This window comes from Nothobranchius furzeri, chromosome 1, assembly GCF_043380555.1.
Source record: "Nothobranchius furzeri strain GRZ-AD chromosome 1, NfurGRZ-RIMD1, whole genome shotgun sequence".
Lineage (NCBI taxonomy): Eukaryota > Metazoa > Chordata > Actinopteri > Cyprinodontiformes > Nothobranchiidae > Nothobranchius > Nothobranchius furzeri.
In genome coordinates, this window is record NC_091741.1 from 83,123,240 (window position 1) to 83,146,665 (window position 23,426).

Sequence of the window (23,426 nt, forward strand, 5' to 3'; positions counted from 1 at the left end):
CTCATCAGTTACTTTTGAGCAGATCAAAGAGATCTCCTGACCGAAAAGCGCAGAGCGCGTTTTCGATGTTGCGTGAGGTGACATCACCACAGCACAGGTGATGAGTTCCACAGTAGCGCGCTTCAGGCACAAATAAGACAGAAAATAGAGAACATGTGCAGACATGAACGATCGTGTGCTAATTATAGTTTTTTGGTTGCGCCACTTTGAGAATGGACCGTGCGCTGGAAGCAGCTGCCTGGAGCACTGCGCAACAATGCGGAACCGGTTCGCAGCAGCGCAAGTCTGCCGGCTCTCCCTCGCGCTGATCTGACTTGCTCTGGTCTGCGCGCAACAGCGGGCGGGAAGGGGCGCTTTTGGAAGAGTTGTGCGACACAACGAATCGATGACGCAATTCGTTGCCAACGCTTTAAGTAATCGATTTTCATCGAATTTATCGATTCGTTGTTGCAGCCCTACATGGCATTTTAGAATAGGGGCACATGTTTTAATCAGCAGTTTGAGAATTTGTTTATATAGGCACATTTATAAACCACACAGACCTTAACTGAGCTAACAGTGCGTGAGAAGCAGGCAGGTGCTGCTGCGTTCAAGTGTTTCAGTTTTTTTTATGAATTCGATTTTTAAAAAAGGCGCCCGGCCCGTGTCCGAGGTAATTACACAGTCGTTGGCCCGAAGCCCGGCCCTCGAGCCGTCGGACCGGGCTGACCCGCGGGCCTAGGGCTTCAGTGCAGGGCTCTAGTCCACCATACACTGTTGAGGACGATGCAAAACATCCTTTTTCTAAATAAGAACTTTCATACCTTTTTCTGTTTTTGACCCAAAGAAAAGCCCAAGTCTAAATGGTCCAAAGTTGATGCCGAAGCCATTTCAAACAAGCTTCTACCATCTTAGTATCGCTCAGCCGTAATAACATCCTGCCCACCAAACCGACAGAACACTGTGATTGGCCAGCCACCAGACTGGTCAGGGCTGCAGTGGTTCCTGTTGGCTAAACCGACATGAGAAGCTAAATCATTTTGCTCTGATGGTCTAGACATCTAGGGCAGGTCAGTGCATGAAGTATCTTGTTGATGTTGAAACTGTAGGTTGTTGTTGTTGTTATTGTTGTAAACACCTTATGATCCATTGACATGGAAATTTTTTTTGTCGGACGCGTCCCATACATTTATACAGACTATTGTATTAGCTCCCTGTGTTGACTCCACTCTCACTGTACATGTTTAATATGAGCAGGAGTGGGAGGGGCTTTAACCATTCAAATTTCAAAATCTCCTCCCCCTCTCTGATAATTTCATGGACCACAGCTTTCATTTGTAGCTCATTCACAACAATAATCTATATTACTGACACTGACAATTTAAACCAGACAAAGATCTAAAATGTATTTAAAGCAAATCAAAACACTTAAATAATATTTTCTAATATAAATGTATAACTCTTACTTTTTCTGATCTGAATCTCGTCATCAGAGGGCTTTCGCTCTTTCCTCCTGTTTCCGGGCAGGAACTTCTTCATGGGCCGTGGGCTCTTGCTGGAGTCCTGAAGGAGAACAACAATCGGTTAAACTCTGCAAACACAAATTCCCACTTATACACACACCGGAAAGCTGAGGCTCCAGTCCAAACAGAGTGCAAGCTCACAGGGATGAGAATCCCAAATGCACAAAAGAATCATCAACGGACAAGGCAGTAAGCGTGTGGTGGCGACTGAGACCAGGGCGGCCAGGTGTGTGTGTGTGTGTGTGTGTGTGTGTGTGTGTGTGTGTGTGTGTGTGTGTGTGTGTGTGTGTGTGTGTGTGTGTGTGTGTGTGTGTGTGTGTGTTCAGATGCATCCGTCTATCAGGAGGTTGCTAAAATGTTCTCTCAAAAAGATTTGTAATCTTTATCACCAAAACTACAACAAAAAAGAAATCAAAGCTTCACCTGCATAGTTGTTTAAAAGCCTCAAGAAAGAAATTCAAGATATTATATAATTAATTTCACATGTCATCACACCACAAGAACAAAAGCGGTTTTATTAATGGGTCTTTTTTCCTTACTTAAAAAAAAAGGACAAACATGGCTTCCTTTGAACAGAAACGCTGAGGGGAGATGACTAATAAACCTTCACCAAAGTAACAATCATTCCATGTGTGATGTAATCATGAAAACATAGACAAGGAGACTGCGGAGAGCCTTTAATATTATTTTTTTCCTCAAACCACAGACCAGATTTCAGAAGTATACAGGGCTGTGTGAAAGTATTAGTCCCCATACACATGACTTCTACCACACTTAAAAGTTTCAGATCAGCAAGCAGGTTTCAATATCAGACAAAGAACCTCAAAAACCTCATGATGAGATTTGCTATAAAACGTTTTGGAGATGCTCAAGAAAAACATGACTTCGTAGCACATCGTACATTGATAATACAGTTAGGCATGGTGGCAGGTGTGTTACGGTCCGGGGCTGCTTTGCTCTAACTGATGGAACCATGAATCATCTGATCTTAAACAAACCGTTCATGCTGGAAAACCCTTCAACGAGTAAAAATATTCCTTAATACTGATGTGAGAATCATTATTATTTATCACAAACTATTTACTGCTAGTTGACACCAACGGTCTTACAACCAATTATGTTTAGGACAAGGGTCTTCAACTAAATTAGTTTAAGGACCAGAGTTTTTTCCAGCAGACACTGTGAGGGCCAGATGCTTTTCTACAATAAAGTTAAAGTATTATTGTATCTTAATTTAATACTATTTAAAATGGCTTTATTCGCCATATAAACGGTTTTGATCGTTGTTTTAGTTGTGTTTGGAGAACGTAAACAATTATCTATATCTGGGGCTTGCAATATGCTGCTAAACTTCGTTAGGGCCTAGAGGGTTGGTGGGCCGGATGTAGCCCGCGAGCTGCCAGTTGAAGTTCAGTGGTTTAGGGGGTCATTTACTTTGTAAAGAATGGGTCGTTTACATCTTACTTATGAACCATAAAATGTGAGATTCCATAGAAATATGAAATATCAGTCTGATGGAACTTTGACTATTTTAACCAGAAGATCGGAACTTTTTCTTGCAGGGATTAAGCGACATTTTGTATTAACTCCAAGGAAAGAGAGAGAGCCAGGTTTAAAATAGTTAAGAAATTTATTTCTACACAATTTAAACAAGGCTAACTTAAAACACTGTGTACTGATGGAACTAAGGTGGAGTGAGACGTGATGAATGATGATGGTGTGTGTGTGGAATGTTATTCAGAACCAGCGGATCCGGAGAAGCAGTTAGTTCTGAGTGGGAGTGAATGTTTCACTCTAAACTTTAGTAGGAGATTTATAACACACATGAAACGCCATCTGTCGGTCTACGTACCCAGGGGAAGCCTCCATCAGATCCAGAATGCAGAGGTCCTCGTGGACCCTCTTTGGTACCGAAGCCGGTAGAAAAGCAGCGGTGCTGGCCAAACTAGTCTTGGAATGCTTCCAGGTCACGGCAGGTTATCACTGGTGTCTCCGAGACCCTGAAGGGGTCGTGAGGTTAAGCTTTTATTCTGAAGGAACCGTTGCGGTCAGGTGTAACTTATCCAGCTTGTTGAGGTTCTTTATGGCTGAAGAGGAAGTCCGGATGGCCTGTCCGAGACTTCTCTAGAACGCTTTGAACTAAAGAAAATGTGGCGTGGGATAGCTTTTATAATTGTCATATTTTGGTTTACTGGCGAATCAGAATTTGACATGCAAAAGAGGGTTTATACAAACACCACAGATAACCACGCCTAGCCAGAAACGAAGGTTCTGATTGGGTCAGACAAAAGGAGATGTGTCGTGTGCTTTAGCATTATGTGTCTTTAGTGTCTAGTGCAAATGTCCAGGATTATAATAACTTGTAAAATACCACTGATCACAGGATTATAATATCAAGTAATAACATTGTCATTTCACAGATCATTGGGCTCACATTATTATTGGTAATTAACAAAGTTGTTGATTATATATTTATCAAAATAGTTCTTCGTCTTCGCTGACAGAGGTGAAGCAGTTCAGATGAGCAGAGGGCATGAAAGACCTTGGCCACTATCGCATGTAGATTAGGCTGTCAGAGACTTTATGTCTCTGCTCGAGCAGACACAGCAGATCATGACCTTTAGGTCAAAAACAGGACATTCATGATGCTACAACTTTGTCAATTCCCTTTATTTATTTAAAAAATTATTTTTAAAATAAATTCAGCATTTTCTCAGGCCATCTCTATCTGATATTTACATCTTCTTTTTTGCTGATCTGAAACATTTAAGGGTCTCCTACACTACCAGGTGGTTTTATACCCATTTTCTGTAATTCTTCTTGCTTATCAAAGATGTAAAATGACCTGACAAACGTATTTAAATAAGTCCCTTTGCCATAAACACTTGCTATGACTAACAAGTGTAGTGTTTAAAAACCACCAGATAAATAATGGGGATCGTTTTGTAACAAAATTCCATTTCCAGACTGTTTTATTTTTCCTTTAGTCTATGATGTCAGACTGTAATAAAACAGTGCCAACAAATCCATTGATGTGGGACAAACCCCAACTGCTCAAAGTCCCTTCTGTAGTGGAATTTCTTCAGCACACATGTGCGTGGGAAATTGAATTTCAAAAAGACAAAACGGTACTGCACCAGGTGAATGGCACCTTGTAGGGAATGGGGGAAATAAAGAAGCTATCTCGTGGGGTCACAGAAAACAGGAAACCAACAAGATGACAATGAAAAGGGAAGAAGTGAAGCAAACACAGCAGCAATGAGCTCAACACACACTCACAGGCAACCCAACCCACATCTTTGCCCACAAACACACATGCTAGAACACACACTTGTGCTAGCACACACACAGACAGAAACAGAGTTAGATCTAACCTTACCTTCATGATATAAGACATCCTCTACAGAAGGCAGAGTGGAAAAAGAGAAAAAGGGGAAAATGTGTATGAAACATTATGATGAGAGAGGAACATGACAGAAAGTTACTAAAGTGCTCAACATGCCCTCAGGATTTCAGTTTTATTTTGTTTGTGCAAAACAGGGAGAATATTCTCGACCAAATGGTTTCCATAGAAAATAAAGAACAAAGGTGTAGAGGGAAACATGACACCAAGGGGGTGAGGGAAACCACACTCATTCACTCTTTTACACTCTATATTTAACAGACTGGCAGAATATGAATAGTAGCATTTTCATGAATTATTTAATTGTCAATTTAATCAAAGTAAACAAGTTCAGAGGTCTGCAACCAGGTTCTTCTCCCGGTGCTTTAGCTGTGACAGTAAAATGAAGAGTTTCTCTTGCTTATCCTGTTTTTAGTTGCAAATGTTTGCAACTTAAGAGATTTTTCTAGATTCTCTTAATTTCATCCCAAAACCTTTTGCAGTTTTTGAACTTCATTCTTAAACTGATGAGCTTTTTGAGGATGTAATCCTGCTATTTTTTTATTTCTAACAAACTTGGCTGTTTCAGAAGGATTCTAATGCCTCATTAAAGCAGCCTTTACTCAGATGAAGTTTGTTTTTGGAGGGGGTTTCCTGCATCAGACTAAAAATATGCAAACCTGTACAGTTTTTTGTTAACTGAAGTTTTCCAGTTTGAAATAATAAATATGCATATGTTGTGTACGTTTCTTAGAAAAAATGCGTGTAAATGATTTGTACATTATGCATTTGCTGTTTTATTTCAAAAGTTTAGGCTAATAAAATGTGAAAAAAACACGTGGTTCAGAAGACACTGAATGTAATCATTGCAGAGCAGATAAAACCAGCAGTAATAGCTACAAGCATGATTGCTTTCACCCTAATGAACTAATTTAAAATCATTTTAAAAGCAGACTCAATAAAGTGACCACAAGAGGCTGCAGATGAGTGTCTATTATCTCGCAGTGTGGCAGAAAGCTATAACTGAATGTGCTGACATGAAAATGCTTCTGCCGCCCACGTGGACCACAGCGAGAGCATCCTCTCACAACACAAATAAGTAGTTCATAACCACGGCTGAACTCATAGCTCTCGAAAGCCAGTCACACACGCAGACCATGCAGACATTACTGGAATACAGTTCCTCAGAACTGCATCACCTCCTGCTACCTGAATCCGTCTCGAAACCGCTCCGTTTTGTTCATGATCATAACGATGCTCGAATAAGCGGTGGCAATTAAAAGATTCAAGCTGAGCCCTAAAACTGTTCCAGGAATTAAATTAAAATCTACCACTGATAAGTGAGCTAATGTCATTAGGAATCAGAAAACTCATTAGACAGGGACTTAATTAGGCCACAGTAGGACACTTTAAGATAAGTAAACAGGAGTCTTGGAGTTTGAATAAATCTAAGACAAAAGCAGAAAGAGATGAACCCGGTAAGGAGGGGGGCTTCTTGCAGGTTCTGACTATCACTGATGCATGAGTGATTCTGAGAACTCTGTTTATGCACGTCCACCACTTCCTACCTCTTTGTAGCCGAGTGCAGCGGAGGGCTTGAGAGGCGGAGCAGGACGCAGACAGCTGAGAGACCACGGCTTGCTGATCTTTGGTGGTTCCAGGGGACCTCGGTTGGCAGCGCTGATACTGCCCACATGGGACAGGTGTGTGGGGACGCCCACCATGCTCAGAGGCTTGCCCTCCACATTCTAAACAAGAAAGTCAGAGCAAACGAGTGAAAATAATTTGGGCGTTTTAACCCTCCCACTGTCCTAATGGGTGTGACCCCGCGAGGAAAGTTTACCATTGAGCAGGGTTGATGGTTTATCCCTTGGGTCCATGTGGCAGGGGTGAGGAGTGAGCACCGCTAAATCATCAATCCTGCTCAATGGTCAACTTTCCTCGCGGGGTCACACCCATTAGGACAGTGGGAGGGTTAAAATCTACGCTGGGTTAGAATTTTGGATTTTAGCGCTTTAAAGCAACTCTAAATAGTGTTTAACACTTTAAGCTTTTGCTTTCAAAGTGGATTTCAGTGATTCTTGAGGTAAACACTTTACAGACTTCAGATTGAACAGCACTCTGTGATCCTCTACTGACCAGAAACTTCACTTAACAGTTTTGTGGGAAGAGTAGGTGCACTGGAGGCTTCACGGCAACAGCTGTTTACTCTGCCAATAGCTAACATAAAGGCTAGCAGTTAGCTTTTTCAGTTCGCTGACCATCAATAATGGTGAAGCCAAAGAATTTTGCATGTTTGTTGACATTATGACAGAGCCTGGAAGTAAAAGTTTGATAGTAGTGTCTTTGGGGGGGGAGCAGAGAGCTAAACCAGCGTGAACATCTCCTACACTCGTTTGAGGACGCTAAAGAAAGCTAAAAAAGCCACAGACTGATAGTGACCTGGGTTTGTTGCTACTGGACTTGTAAATAATAGTTTTTTTTCCCAACTGTGTGGATCTTTGTCTTCTTGTATCAGTTGGTTCATGTTAGCGTTATCTCCTTTTAGCGCTAGCTACAGCAGGCTTGTTTACAGCAGTTATAAATCCACTTGCAAACAGTAGAACAGAAAGGCAGTAAACGTATTTAGTGTTGCTTTAAGCACAGGAGAGTTTTGACTTTAAACATATGTTTAATAGTAGGTGCACGTACCTTTGAGATGGTGCTTGCAGGGCTGCCTCCTTTGGTATAAGGCTGCAGATGCTCCAGCCACTCCTGTAACTCCTGTGTGCTGCTACAGTACACCGTAAAACGATCAATCACGCTTCCTACAACATACAAGCACACACACGTGCACAAACCAGAGCACACTTTAGTGAAAGTGAAACAGGCTTACACATACAGCTATTAAGCCCCACTGATAAAACCTACCAGAAACAATATCCCACACTAAAAACAGACTGTTTAGGCAGTGTATCATGTAAACTTCAAGTAATCTTCTATCTAGATTGATTTGCCCTCTCAAATAAGAAATTAGTCTTTATGGAATTAATAAACAGAGTAAATGTAAAAATAATGTTCAGGCTAAGAACATTCCAACACAAGGTGGTAACTGTAGCCCCAGAATACAGACTTTAAAGTGCGAGTAAAGGTATGGGTGGAGATGTATTTCATCCACACTTCCTGTTAGGAAGACGCTTCTGACAGAGGCGTCGCCTGGTGAACCAAGAGAGCGGCACTGAGGCAGTGATAGACCGCACCCCCCCTCAAAACACCCCCCCCCCCCCGCATGTGCTGTCAGAGTTTCTCAATCTAAAAACGAGTTGTTAACTAGCGTGTGCGCCCTCGCGTGTGCACGCACTCCTACAAGACTTACCCCTCAGGAGAAGAGCAGACACAGATTCTGCAGCATTCTGGAGGATTTCCTGTTAAACGTGATCATTACATGAAAAGGGGAGGACGACATTTTTCAAGGAGGCGAGCGACTCCGAGCGCTGATGTGTCATATCGGCAGGTGAGTTGCTGAGCCAGCTGGAGGTGCGGCTGCCTCACAGTGAAGTACAGCCACGTAGTCATTAGCTGACGTCACGTTTTTCAGCTTAGCCATCAGCCACAGCTGATTATAAATAAATGTGGAGCAAAGTTTTAACCTGAAGATGTGGATCGAATTATGGTTTTGGGCTGAAATGTTAATTTAAAGTAAGTTGCATTAAACTGCCACACTAATGATTACACATGTGTACAGCACCATTAGACACTCATCTATGCAGGTTATCAGCAAAAAGGTTAATTTAGGCGTTGCTTGCTCTTTAATGAATTAACTCTAAATCCACATCTGTGATGATCATAGATGTACCAACACTCCACCGTGTGGAAAAAAGAAGCTTCTAGGAGGGAGGCCTTCAATGGCACTAGCTTGAGCCTTTTTCCTCAGTAAAGACCTGTTACTGCAGCAAATATGGTAACATCTGGTGTAAAAGCATTCCTTACCGCATTAGATCCAGATTTGTACCACCTCCTTTCATACTTTCCAAACGTTATTTAATTTCAAGAAATTTTATTTTTGCTGTGATGCAAACCTGTAATGTCGAATGCATGATGAGCATTATCTGCATCTTCTGCTTGTCTCGTTACCGTGGTACCCGCTAGTGCCATCCTACCCTGAGATGAAGAAAAGATAAAGGAGGTAAATAAATACATAGTGAATAAATTACAATTAAACTGCATTTTAAAAAATGACAGAAAACGGTTATAAAGATGAAAGATTTGACCACTACTTGTTTTATCCACCTAGCTAGGTATTGAATTAGCATGTTTACAGAACACTTTGGCAGAAAATAAACAATAAAAAATAAAAACAAAAGATCTATGATAGCTAGGATGCTGTTACAATGAGTATTAATACTTGGGATTTTTATTTAGTATAATATTTAATATGACATTAAACTATTTTAATTTTTTTAATATAACTATTGTTTAGTTCTTGATTATTTGTTGACTAAACAAATGAAGAATGACCAAATTCTAAAATAAAATTTTAATAATTCTGTAACATTTGTAATAAGAAACTGTTTTCTTACTAAATACATGATGAGAAACCATCCTTTTTAAGTTTCATGATTGTTGTATCTGTTCTAAACTACAGCTAAGTTACAGTCTGATTTGGTTCATCGACAAAGCTCATACATCTCAGAATAAACTGCCAACAAAAAAAACATTTTAAAGCCCATTCAATAAAAACATTTATTCACTCAGTTAATCAGTTTAATCAAAAGTCTGTCTTCTTATAAAGTTTGTGGTTAAATCTAAAGATCCAGTTCACTTACAACTTTTAAGGCTATTTTCAAGTCTTTCTATACATTATCAAAGGTGTGGAACACTGAAAACACATTTGTAATGATTATAATATTTCTGATTATAATGGGTCACTGAGTTTTTCATGCAGGCTGAACATGAAAATAGTCTCCTACACCTATCTCCTGCAATAACTTCTGATAAGAAAATAAACAATGAAACTCAAGGATTAGAAAATCCTAACAGATCTACATCACACTGTCACGTAACATTCACGGACTCACCTAGCCTGGCCAGCCAAGCCCCATACTTCCTTATGGGAAGCATTAAGGTTGGTTTATGCTTGACGCGAACGCGAGGTCCGCACGGCTCCACGCAGCGAAATTGCGTCATTTTAACAACCACGCCCCTCCACCGCGCCTCCGCACGGCCCAAAATTTCTGCAACGTGCACCTAGGAAATTTTCTAACCACGCGGATGGTCGGACGCAGAAAAACATGGCAGACCGGCAAGAACTAGTATGGCAGAGGTTTGTAAATACAGACATTTTTATGATTCAGCTTTCAAAGATCACCGTGATCAACATGTTGTTAATAATTCTTGGAGAGAAATAGCTCGCACTGTCGGAAAAGACGAGGACGCTGTTAAAAAAATGCTGGAATGCCATGTTGTAAACAACAGTAATTTTTACTTCTACTATGGTGTAATGCCGTAGAGCTACATGCTGCCACCTACAGTTTGGGAGAATATTGGCTCACCGCAGAGACAAGCCGCACAAACCATAAACGCTGCGAGTTGTGAAGCGCGTTCCATCCGCGAGCCGCATCACCAAGCGGAAAGTAAATGCGTCAAGCATAAACCAAGCTTTAGGTCTAGAAACTCTTCTATTCAAATAGCCCCACCCCCTGAGAATTCTAACTGAGCCATTCAGCACTGAGCAGTGTACATCACACACCGCAAAGCTCAGTTTCTCATAAACAAAGAAGATGGAGTCTGAGGCGGAGTTCACTTACTTGGACACGTTTTTAAAACCACGTTCAGAATCACATTGCTGTTATCCAATCAGAGGCGAGATATCCAAATATCAGGAAATAAGGCTCCAAATCCTGCGTGTCCAAGTAATTTAAAAGCCCTCTACTGATGTGCTATTTGTTAGTTCCTGAAACAAGTGCAACTGACCCCCCCCCCCCCATCTTTTCTGTAAGACCTTGTGTTTAACTTTGAGTCTCATGTGCAGCACAGATCATCTCACCTGATAAATAAAGCCACTCATCCGAGGACTGGTAGAAAGTATAACTAACACATTAGGGAATAGCATCAGGTAGCGCTCCTCTCTTTCCTGGGAAGAAGAAAATAATAAGCATTGTATGTTTGCAGATCAGACACCAGAAGCTGCTACTGCTGCAGATGAGCGGCTGTAAAATTTTCTAACATTAAGGAGGTCGGAAAGTGTTTGTGCTACTTTAGGTTCCTAAAGCTAGAAGAGCCGCTGATGCTGAGAATTAATTGCCAAAAGCACTTCTACACCTGCTGAAAGTGGTTGCCCATGACTGACAGTTGGTTTACATAAAGGCCCAACTTAGGGTTTCTTCCAACCACTGCTTCAAATTCAGCCCCTGCACAGAAACTCCACAAGAAAGCTAAGTCTGCATTATCCCCCACATCCGGCCTACTTAGGTTTGTGTTGTGTTGCTTGTGGGGGATATTACAGAAATGGCAATGAAGGAGACGAGCTAGCACACACTTTAATAAATAGTGGGAACTTGTGGAAATCAAAATACTTTGTGCAGCATGAAGATGGTGGAAGGAAACTAAATGCGTCTTGGTTTTATTTGTGTTGGGATCATTTCCTGTAGTTCAAGTATTCCCTTAGAAGCAAGAAAAGTCACAGCCTACAACATGTTTATCAGCTGATTCTGCTCTGATCCATCCAAACCGGTCTCTCACCTCGTTAGAACCACTCCTCACATGAACCTGGGACGTGTAGACCACTTGACCCAGACTCTTCATGCTGTCCCCCTCCCAGCCCCGAACTGGCTCCGACAAGATCTGCAGCTCTAGATTTTTACGCTTTCGAAGGTCCTGAGACTGCGACTAAACACACAGTTGCACATATTAATACCATACCAAGTTTATTTCTATAGTACACTTTAAAACAGTGGTTAGAGCTGTTGCCTTGTAGCGAGAAGGTCCTGGGTTCGCTTCCCGGCCTGGGATCTTTCTGCATGGAGTTTGCATGTTCTCCCTGTGCATGTGTGGGTTCTCTCCGGGTACTCCGGCTTCCTCCCACAGTCCAAAAGCATGACTGTTAGGTTGATTGGTCTGTCTAAATTGTCGTTAGGTGTGAGTGTGCATGATTGTTTGTCCTGTGTGTCTCTGTGTTGCCCTGCGATGGACTGGCTCTCTGTCCAGGGTGTACCCCGCCTGATTGCCCATTGACCGCTGGAGATAGGCACCAGCCCCCCCCCCCCATGCAGGCCCGTTTGATCCCTATTTGCATCTTGAGTCTTTTAGAGAGAATATTGTGATTAACTATGTCAAAATCTGTGGAAAGGTTGAGAAGTAAGAGGAGGATATTACAGCCTGATTCTGTGGCCACCAGTATGTTGCTGTGCAAGCAAATATGGGCGGATTCTGTGGCGTGCTTAGGCCTGAAGCCAGATTGAAAAGGATCTAAGAGTGTTCCTCAAGACGATGTAGAAAACGGTTATGGACTACCTTCTCTAGGAATTTGAATTTTTGGATATGCAGACAACTAATGTGAAAAATTACAAGAAATGTTAACATTTTTGTTTATTTTGTTTAATAATCTGTTTCTTACCTTATTAAAAAAACTCAATGAGTGACTTTTTCTCTATTATCTTCATTATCTTTTAAGACTGCACCAGCTCCACCAACTTTGTGCCATTTTCATGTTTTATTCAGCTTTCAGATGTATGTCAGCTAACCTGTATCATAAAGTTGCACATTTTCAGGTGTTATGTGGGGACTCTCCCCTTCAAATGAGAAAAAATGACAGTGCAACATCTATGGTTTTTCCACTGCTTCTGTAGACTAGCACGATGGAGCTGTTCCTCAGAGCCTACCCACCCAACCGCACGTTCAAAACACACACAAAAATTGAATTTGCAAATGAAAGCAGGCAGCGCCACACGAGGTTTGTCTTCCCGTTTACTGTGAAGCTGCACTGAACAGATGAGTGAGTCACTTCTGTTCTTACAAGGAACTGAAGAGACACAACGGGGAAAGAGTATCTCAAAGTGTTGTTGACTCAGGTGCAACGCTGTCGCTAGGTTTGGATCCACTTCTTTTAAGATGGCATTTCGATTCACACCTACAGTAGGAACAACGTAATCATTTCACATACGGCGAAGGCAAAGATCACTTTCATTAGGACTGAAAAGTGTTACGATAAAACAAGAACTGGCTGCAAATCTTTTAATTATTAAAAAAGCATTTGATTGTATCGTGGTCTGTTTTTATCAAGCATAACTGAATTAGAGCTCTATAGTTTGTTTAAACCATGTTCTTACATTTGACACAGATTTAAATGCATTAAATATGTATTTCAGAAAAGTCAGAAACAGCAAACAGGGAGAGGGATGTAGAGTCTAGTATTTCAGGGTTAGTTTATTTCTCCCGTTGGTCATTTCTGTCTCTTTGCTGTTTTTACAATTCTGTATTTTGTGACCCTAAAGTTTATTAAGAAAATTAAACAACAAGAAATAAAAAAAAAATTGTAAAGGAATGAAAAAATAACTAATTCAATGGAAAGTTTGTTCTGTACTGATTAAATTAATAAAGATGCAACACAATATTAGGTTAAGCAGCCACCTAATCCCAGAAACCCACACTTACCAGGAGGTTCTTGAATGCTGCTGTTGCCTTTATGATATCTGTATAATCTGGGTGAGCTTCCTGTAATCCCAACAAACATCAAATCAAAACAGTAGAAGAGGATGAGCATAACTTATAGTAGAATAATAAGATAATACTTCTTATTATCATCATTACTGTAAAACACAATGGTTGTGCAACACAGATTAATCATATACTTTGCAGAGCAGGTTGGCATGGCTCTGCTGCAGAGTGAACATCAAAATGCTGTGGCTGTGTTTAATGCACTCTACAATAGTGCAAAGGATCTCACTAATGTATTAAAACATGTCTACAATGAAAGATATACATGAAAATTGAAGTAGAGGCCGGCCGATATATTAAATATTTTCTATATCGGCCATCATCCAAAATAGTTTTAAAAGCAGAAAAAACAAAAATCTGGCACCTCTGTGGCCAACTGCCACCACTACTAGAGTGAAGAAAGGACTCAAAGGATCCCAACACACCATTTTTTATGTTTCAAGTATTTTTTATATTTGAAGTTCAATAAATATTAAGAGATTTATGGACTTATTTAATTTGCATTGCACACAGTGAGTGTTCAGTTGTCTTTCACAATCAATGCGCTGCTAAAACGTTTATATCGGCTTTAATAGTCGGCTATCGGCAACAAAACTCATTTAAAAATCGGTATCGGCCTTAAAAAAATAATAACATATTGGTCGGCCTCTACATTGAAGTGCATGTAGCAGCAGAGAAGAATTATGGGATAGCATTATGTCACTCCATCCATTAAGCAGAAGCCTTTTAAATTTGATGAATAAATAAACAACAGGCTGGAAGCTGAAGCCTAAGTTCTCAATGACAGACTTTTTTTTTTTCAGGACACAAACAAACAAATGTTCTCTGTATCCAAATACTACACCCTGATGTTCGCCTGTACCTCCACGTGTCTCTCTAGCTCCTGCAGCAGCGTTGGGTATTTGTCGAGCCTCATGAAGGGCTTACTGAGGCTGGTGGTCAGAGTCAGGACTCCTGGAGCGCTGGCTCCCAAGTTCTCCATGAACTTGTCCAGTTCCTCTCTGTCAAAACACATATAATACATAAATCAGGCAGGTTTGGTGCAATGTTTCCAGAATCTTAGAAATGTTGAAAAATGTTCACGTACATTTCAGGCATGTTGATTTCTGATGTTACAAGCATCTGAGCATTTTTGACCCTAAAGTTAATCTTCATGTACACAGATAACACATTTAAAAACTGTAACTATCAAGCCCAAGCCCCAAAACAATATTTTATATGTAAATTTTAAGTTTAAAAGCCCAGAGTGGTTTGATAAACCAAAAGCAACACACACACAAACACAAATAAATGGCCATCATGCATGATGATTTGTGGTATTTGTGCACTTGTGAAGATGAAGCACATTATCTTTATTATTACTGCACAAGGAACCATAGCTGAAACCCGTTAACCCTAGAGAAGGTCTTCTTTACTTCTGCTAAACAACACTGAACCACATTCTACCTGTTGGGGGGTCTTAATGTCCAAAAATGTGTGTGAACTGATGTCACACACACACCTGTAAAAAAAAAAAAAAAAAAAAAAAAAAAAAAAGATCCCAAACAAGTGCGAGACTAAATCTATTTGATAAGCAAAAACGATGAAAAACTGCATCAGCAACAACGACTCTGCTCCAAAAGCAGGTCTCACCACCCGGGCACAGCTTTAACTCAACTAACTGCTGTCATCTGAACACGTGAAAATACCACCACGGTTAAGAGTTTAACAGGAAAAACAAACAACCCACTAAGTTTCGTTGTGTCAGTTCAGTGATAAACATGAAGCAGGCTTTGAAAGGAACATGCAGTTTTCCACGATCCACAGCTTCATTCACACAATGTCCTGTGACTGCCACTAGTGAAAACTAGTAAAGCAGTAGCATCAGAGACGCAAATGTGCTTACTGTGAAAAAAGCAGCAGCCTTCCGGGCTTTCAGAAATAACCACAACTCTATATATCCTGTCAACAGTCAACTTCCTGTGTGTAACTCAGACTGTTCCATCTAGACGACTCCCACCATTATGGCTTCATTTGAGCTGTACTGTAGAGATATTCTGTTATGTTTATAACAAGTTAATTACTCCATGTAAAAAACACTGAGTGATGATAAATAAGACTTGTAATGGTAGGAAGAGAAACCTTCTAGAGACACTAGTTTCTAGAGTTTAGCATCCAGAGCTTTTAAAGAAGGCAATGCTGACACCTAGTGGATAGAAGCAACACTACAACACAACAGAAAGCCACATGCCCCCTTAATGCCAACTAAAACTATTTAGAAATATTTTAGGCAGGTGTCAAGAGACTAACTTGCATTATTAATCTACATTTTGACACCAGGTTAAATGTCATGACTGTTCTCTGGTGAGATTATAATCCAGTTAGACGTGCTGTTTTGTGAGGAAGTCTGACTTTTGATTGGTGAGGATGCAGACAGCTGAGGGGTGGCTGGAACAGTAGCTCAGGTACAGATTCTTGATCTGATTCATCAGGTTTAAATAACAGGCGGCCACTCGCTGCTGGCTCTCTGGGACTCTGCAGAGTAAAAAAAAAAAAACAAAGAATGAGGAGACGAAAAGTATTCACAGCATCTGACTGACGGTTTATTGACTTTTACTTAAAAGCAACACTAAAGAGTCTTAAGACTTTAGGCTATTGCTTCCAAACTGGTTTCAGTGGTTCTTCAGCCACAACCTTGAGCAGCTTCACATTGGACAGCACTCAGTAGAAACTGCATTTAACAGTTTTGTGCTGCGGGTACGATTTTTCTTTATGAGGAACTTGCCCTGAGTTTCACTGTGTTCTTTAAACCTCATTTCAGGTATGTGTGTTAACTTGTCAACACAGGGGCGGGTAGGTGCAAAAGTGGACTTGCTTTATGGCAATAGCTATTTAATAGGGATGCACCGAAAATTCGGGCACCAAAAGTTTTCGGCCGAAAATTTTCATTTCGGTGCACCACTACGATTTACTGTGCTGGTAGCTAACATACAGGCTAGCAGTTAGCTTTTAATGTTCACCAATGGTCAATAAAAATCACATGTAGAAGAAATGGAAGAATTTTTTTTTTTTTTGTTGGCATCATGGCAAAGTCTAGAAGCAAAAGAGAGCAATGTCTTATGAGATGAAGCAAAGAGCTAAAACCAGAGTGAACATCGGCACGGCCTACACTTATTAGGGAGCTGAAGGAGGCTACAAAATCACAGCATGATGGTGACTTGGCTTTTTTGCCACTGAACTAATATTTGTTGTCCAACTAATTGAGCTTTTTACTTCATGATATATTCTCATATCAGTTGGCTCATGTTAGCATTAGCACATTGAAGACAAAGAACTCTTTCCTTTAATAAATCAGAAGAACTCTATTTTTAATAAAGCTAATCAAACAAAGTGTTAGTCCAATAATAAATGTGAACCAATCTGTGAAATGACAATGTTATGATCAGTAGTATGTTAATAAGTAATATAACTTTAAACTAGCTGCACTAGACATTCTCATCCACGTAATGCTTAAAGTCACATGACACATTTCCTTTTTCAGATCCAATCAGAACCTTCCAGATCTGACGCGAGGCGTGGTTTTGTCGGTGCTTGGTAAATCCCCTCTTGTTGTCCCTTTTTTGATTCGACCGTAAATCAAAACATCCAAATTATAAAACTATGCCCACGTCATCTTAAATTCATTTAAGCATTCTAGAGAAGTTGTCAGAATGGCCAATCCGTAACTTTTCTCTTAAAGCCGAAAGAACCTAACGACAAGCTGGATTAAATCTCTTGCATGTTCCACCTGCTGCAACGGTTCCTTTCGGAATAAAAGCTGAACCATCGACCCCTTTTTGGGTCTCGCTAGATACCAAAAAACTGTCGTGACCTGGGAGTATCTCAAGACAGGACTGGTCGGCAGCCGCTGCTGTGCTACAGGCTTCGGCTCCAGAAAGGTCCAAGCTGGACCTCTACACCTCCTAATCTAGACGGGGACTTCCGCTGGGTATGTAGACCGACAGAATGGCGTCTCAATGTGTGTTATAATCTCCAGACCAAAGCTTAGAGCGAAACATCATCTTCACTCCCATCAGAACTAGTCATTTCTCCAGATTTGCTGGTTCTGAACAACACTCTACACACCATCCATCTTGCCTCATTCACACCGAGATCCATCCATCACACAGAGTGTTGAGTGTTTAAAGTTAGTCTAGTTTTAATTTGTTTAGAAATAAATCTTTAAACTTTTAAACCTGACTCTCTTTCTTTTGTCTCTGAGTTAATACGAAGTGGTTACATAATCCCTGCAATAAAAAGTTCCAATCTTCTGGTTTAAGTAATCCAAAGGTCCATAAAATTGATTTCATATTTCCTATGGAATCTCACATTTTATGGTTCATTAAATAATATGTAAATGTAATCGTTACAATTCATTAGGTTGATCTTCGACTTTCACAACTTACTTGGTACATTCTTCCAGAGCTAAACACAGGCCCTGTTGGAAGGTGAGGATCTCCTCCAGGTTTCCACACAAGGTGCTGCTGTCTGCACTGCTTAATCTAAACATACAAGATGCAATCATCAGAAAAGAAAAGTATGAACTACTTAAAATATATTCAACCATGTGATGCATACAGTCATGGTCAAAAGGCAGTTGATCCTTTCCCATTCTCAGATCTTACAGATCACAGTCCTTCAGATCAAAGCAACCTCTGATGAACACCATCATTTTTGTAGCTTTATGTCTACAAAAATGATGGTAAAACCACTTTCAGCAGGTTGTCACATCTCTGAAGATTAACGGTCAAAGTTATTTAATTATTACAACACAGCTTCAGCTCACTGGGGTTTCTGTAGTTCCATGGCAGGAATCTGTGAGCCTGGGGCCCAGGTTTAACTCAGCCATTGCAGTACAGCATTGTTTTTTCTTTACAAAAAGGGTGTGTATTGGCTAGAATCTGGCATTACGATATATATCAGGGGAGACAATACGATATATTGTGATACTAAAAGCCAGATGATATTTACAATTTTAAGACGTAATATAATTGGAAAACGCCACCAAGGCACACTCGATGTTATTGAAAGATCTTGTTTCGCCAGAACGAACGCAGTAAAACTGCTTCCACCTAGCAGTCAGAGTTTGAAGTGCACCACACAAATATTGTGCATATAAATTCAATATGCTATAATGAATATAAATTCATCAATATGCTGATGCTGATTTCATGACCAAATTTCAACCCAGCTTTTACTGCAGATGCAAACATTAGAATGTCACAGAGGAGTTTATAATTGACAAAATGTCTGCAAGGGTCTGATGCCTTTAAGTTTAAGTTCTAATCATTAACTCTCCACCGCCATGCTTCATTGACACGTGTATGCTGAGAGGTTAATTTTATTTTTAGTCATAATCTGATCAGATGCAACTATGCATGTTTATAAGCTGTGCCACTTTGTTGCTTTAAAGGTGCATTATGTAGAAATGAAGTAAAAATGACATCCTGTGGTAAAATCAGGTTACTGCAACTACTTTAAATTACTCTGGAGCTTTTTGCTGGCCATCGCAAATGACAATTGCCAGTGCTGCAGTATTAGCTCGCAGGAGACACGGCAACCCCACACTCACTGATGGTAAACAGTAGTTACGTCCCTCCTTCCTTTGTTTTGAAAGGAGAAAAACTGACAATCCCCACAGCTGGATATGAAATATGTTTCAGTATAACCTTCCTTACAAAATTACTGAAACATCAGACTCTTTTGAGATTTTCTCACTGTAAAATTCTCACTATACTCTTACATACTGCATCTTTGTGAGAGGAGTGATGCTTTTTTTCCAGTCAAAACTTCCCAACAGCTTAAACTAACCATGTTACTCCATGGGGCCATTTGCAGCACTCAGATTCATTTAGCACATTTTATGCATTTCTGTTGAGGAACTTTGTTTCTCCAGTAGGATGGTGCTGTAGATTCACACAGTTCAACATTTTGATGTGTATTGTTACTAGGGGTGTAACGGTACGCTAAAATCGTATTTGGTTTGGTCCCGTGTTTTAAAGAGTTTGGTTCAATTCATTTTTGGTATATTATATTTATTTATTTAATATCTGAAGCAGCTCCTATAGTGACCAGAACCAGGTGTCATCACAGGCTGCTGATCTTGCATGATGTTTTTAATTATTTCACAGGTTATTTATGCAGCTATGAGTGTCACCACAGACAGACAAGTGTGTTTGACTGTTGATGCTCCTGTCTTTATTTCTGCAGCGAGCCTTAAAAACTCGCCTCACACCGCCCAGAGTTTCTTCTTTAAAACTTGTTTTAAATAACGAGCTTCCTTCGTGCCGTATTTGTTGTTGTAGGATGAAACCTTCAGCAGATGTGTTTGCTTACATTTTAGCCACTGTGTGCCTGCAGTGTGAGAGAAGGCAGGAGCGACACAACGCTCCGTTCAGCATCTCTACAGGCTCCACAGCAGCAGCGACAGCCAGCTGGTTTGATCCGCTCTGAAAGGTGTTGTTCAGAATTTGCAGATCACATTTTTTAAATGGAGATCGGGCACATACAGCCATCATGCGTCACTCAATACAGCGTCAGTGCGGAAACTCGCCTAGGAACCTTTATCTGCTGCACTTAAATCACGCAAATAAAAATTCATTATTTAGCGGAAAAAATAAACCGAAACAGTTCGCACGTGGACCAAATCAAACAGGCCGAACCAAAACGGTTCAACACCTCCCGTGAACCGTTACACCCCTAATTGTTACTCATTGACAAAGTCAAATACGTTTTTTGTTACATGAAGACTTTGGATGATTTTTGCCCTTGCTTTGAAAGGTTTGGACACTCTGGATTTAAACCTTAATTTACCCACCACAAACTTTAACTTTTAACATACTAACGCCTGTAGAGTTGCTTTGTGTGTGACCCCACTGACACTAACACTGAAAGAACTTGCTGTGGTTGAACTGAGATTAAACATAAATGTGTAACACCAGAAAATTATTAGGTTATACTATGATGAGAAACCACTTTATTCATGTAAATACTGAGTTTAAAGCAGATGTACATAACAAAATATTTACGATGACCGTAGTAGATTAATTAAATGCTTTTTAAAAAATGAATTTGAGTGATCCACCCAGCTTTAGGACTGGATTTAAACACACATCAAATATTGCTTCGCTACAACTTGGTCATTTGTCAGTGACTCTGCATTGAAACCAATTGAGCAAAAACACAATCAAGGTTTTAGATAGGAAACCACCCTTTTACAACATCTATAAAGTTTAAATTTTTTTTTTTTGTACTTTCGAAATTTTAATTTAAAAATTCTTGCCTCATTTACAAATCTCTCACAGGCCAAGCCCCAGCACCTTTAACAGATATTTTTAAATGGCAAAGACCCATCTGAGAGACTAGGTCAGTGATTAGAGGGGATGGCAAGATTAATTTCAGGAAAACCCTGTTTGCACAGAATACGCTCACTCAGGGGATGCAGTGAGTTGACAGAAGAGACAGCTCCTCTTTCAATTCCTTTAAAAGCAAATTAAAGTCTCTGTAGTATTTCTTTCTTGATTTAGTGTAATTTGCTTATTTTGCTAATGTTTTAACCATGCTTTGTATTCCATCATGTTTCATCTATAAGGTAATGTGTGAGTGCCTATGGGACTACGGATGGAAACTAGCTCTTAGCTAACTCTGGCATATTTACATTTTATGTACGTTCAGCATCAATATACTTTGTTCCATTCAAATAAACAAATCAGATTTAAATAAATAAAACATCTTCAGCTTCTAATCTTACTTGTCGCTGGCTTGCAGAGGTCGCAGGTAACAACTCAACACTGTTTGCAGTTCTTTAACAAACTCCCGCTCATGCTCCAGGATGTCTTGTACCACCTGGAGTAAAGCAACACAACAAAGAAAATACAAAATAGCATAAAAAAGGATGTCCTGAATGTAGGGTAGAAAAATAAGACAAACAATAACCGTCTGTCTTTGAAATGTATTTTCCTTTTTTAAAAGACTTACAATCATACAATGTCACTAGTATGGTTTTAATATTTTGCATTATTTATTTTACCAGAGATTGAACTGCTGAAGGCCATAAAGTCAACAATTGCCATGAAGTTAAGGTATTTTATCCGTACGGTATAACGTACCACGTTGTAGTAGTTCTTGGTCAGCTGAGTTGCTTTAGGAGACAAAGACTTTTCTGGAAATCAAACACATGATCAGAAGAATTTCAAAAAACTGATTCAAAACTAACGTAGGATCCATTTTAACAGTAAGATAAAGTAGTTTTAATTATATTTAATGTAATCATCATTTTAGGACCTCTGCCACCATGAGATTGAGTTATCATACGACCCAGACAGGACACTCCAACTCACCACAGGGTTTGATCTCTCGGACGTAGTTACTGGGAAACCAGCCTGTCCTGCCATTGAGCGTGCCCTCCCACCATCCTCCCTCCTCCTGCCGCGTCACCAGGATCATGTCACCTTTACCGAACGACAGCTCATCCTCGTTGTTCTGCTTGAAGTTGAATCGAGCCTTCACCACCAGCTGCCCACCACCCCCATTCTCAGACATTTCCTGTAACGGGAGTCATCCGCGTCAACCAGTAAAACAAATACAAATCATATGTTGGATTAATTTTTCTGTGTGAAATCCCGCTTTAGATGAGTGGTTTCCAATCTGGGGTCCATGATCCCCGAGGAGGTCCCCACAAGGTTGCAGGGGGGTCCCAACAATTATGTCTGTGTTGAGGTAGCAAAGTTACCACGATTGTATTTGTAAAAACTACATGTATAAAATCCCAAAAACCCACGCAAATGTTTAATAGTTCAGTTCATTTGTGATTGTAATATTTTTTAAGAAAACAAGTGCTTTTTAAGTAAAATAAGGTTGTATTTGGTGATATTTAATGTTTTTAGCATGCTTTATAAAAAATACTCAAGATAGGCCAGATGTTTGCATGCAGGTAAAGTGGATGTCATTCTTTTTCATAATGAGTAGGTAAACGTCTCTTAAAAGAATAAAATTAAATGTGGGCAACAGTGGCTCAGTCTGTCGCTGTTGTCGTGTCCTTGGGCAAGACACTTGCCTGCTGATGGTGGTCGGAAGGACCGGTGGCGCCTGTGTACAGCACACTCGCCTCTGTCAGTGCGTCTCGGGGCAGCTGTGGCTACATCGTAGCTCATCACCACCAACGTGTGAATGACTGATTGTGTTGTAAAGTGCCTTGGGGGGGTTCCAGGACTCAAGAAGGTGCTATATCAAGTACAGGTTAAATACAGACCATTTCCCATTTAGCCATGAAGCTGTAAAGCCTGTATAGAGGCGATTAGATGATTTTAACACGATAACGGGGTCTAGAAAGGTCCAAATAACAATAATAAAAAGGGCATTTTCAGATGCCTTTCCTTGTAAGTTATAAACACATTATTTTAGGCTCTGTTTCTGATCAGCCTCTGTTTACAAAAATGTCCTAAAGGATTGATTTGCTAAAGGCTAGTCAGCCAGGACCACAGTGTATTGCTGCTGTCTGAAAACTGTTGCAATCTTGAAATTTCTATGGCAATTTGTGAGCTTGAACAGTCGCTCCTCCTTGAACCGTAACCTTATCGTGGTGGAGGAGTTTGAGTGCCCTAATGATCGAAGGAGCTATGTTGTCTGGGGCACTTTGTGCCTCTGGTAGGGTCTCCCATGACAAATTGGTCTTAGGTGAAGGGTGAGACAAAAACGGTTCAGAGGATCTTTCATGGATGTAAATTCAAAGAGTCGGAGTACCCGGCCCGGAGGGTTACCGGGGTCCCACCCTGGAGCCAGGCCTGGGGTTGGGGCCTGTGAGTGAGCGCCTGGTGGCCGGGCTTTCGCCC

The 23,426-nt window shown here is 40.4% G+C and overlaps 1 protein-coding gene across 2 annotated transcripts in view; it reads right to left on the reverse strand.

The window, feature by feature from the left end:
* The window catches only part of arhgef6 (Rac/Cdc42 guanine nucleotide exchange factor (GEF) 6), a 43,219-nt gene that overhangs the window by 8,273 nt on the left and 11,520 nt on the right, over window positions 1-23,426 (reverse strand). Inside the window, exons 5-18 of one of the 2 annotated variants that reach the window (XM_015949233.3) lie at window positions 21,936-22,140; window positions 21,705-21,757; window positions 21,347-21,441; window positions 18,003-18,098; window positions 15,970-16,092; window positions 14,441-14,579; window positions 13,516-13,575; window positions 11,605-11,751; window positions 10,910-10,996; window positions 8,943-9,024; window positions 7,576-7,691; window positions 6,453-6,632; window positions 4,882-4,902; window positions 1,446-1,542 (exon numbers count right to left, since the gene is read on the reverse strand). In XM_015949233.3, the coding sequence (XP_015804719.3) occupies window positions 1,446-1,542; window positions 4,882-4,902; window positions 6,453-6,632; window positions 7,576-7,691; window positions 8,943-9,024; window positions 10,910-10,996; window positions 11,605-11,751; window positions 13,516-13,575; window positions 14,441-14,579; window positions 15,970-16,092; window positions 18,003-18,098; window positions 21,347-21,441; window positions 21,705-21,757; window positions 21,936-22,140 (1,501 nt within the window). The remainder of the gene's footprint in view (window positions 1-1,445; window positions 1,543-4,881; window positions 4,903-6,452; window positions 6,633-7,575; window positions 7,692-8,942; window positions 9,025-10,909; window positions 10,997-11,604; window positions 11,752-13,515; window positions 13,576-14,440; window positions 14,580-15,969; window positions 16,093-18,002; window positions 18,099-21,346; window positions 21,442-21,704; window positions 21,758-21,935; window positions 22,141-23,426) is intronic. The other variant, XM_015949243.3, reaches the window with a different exon arrangement.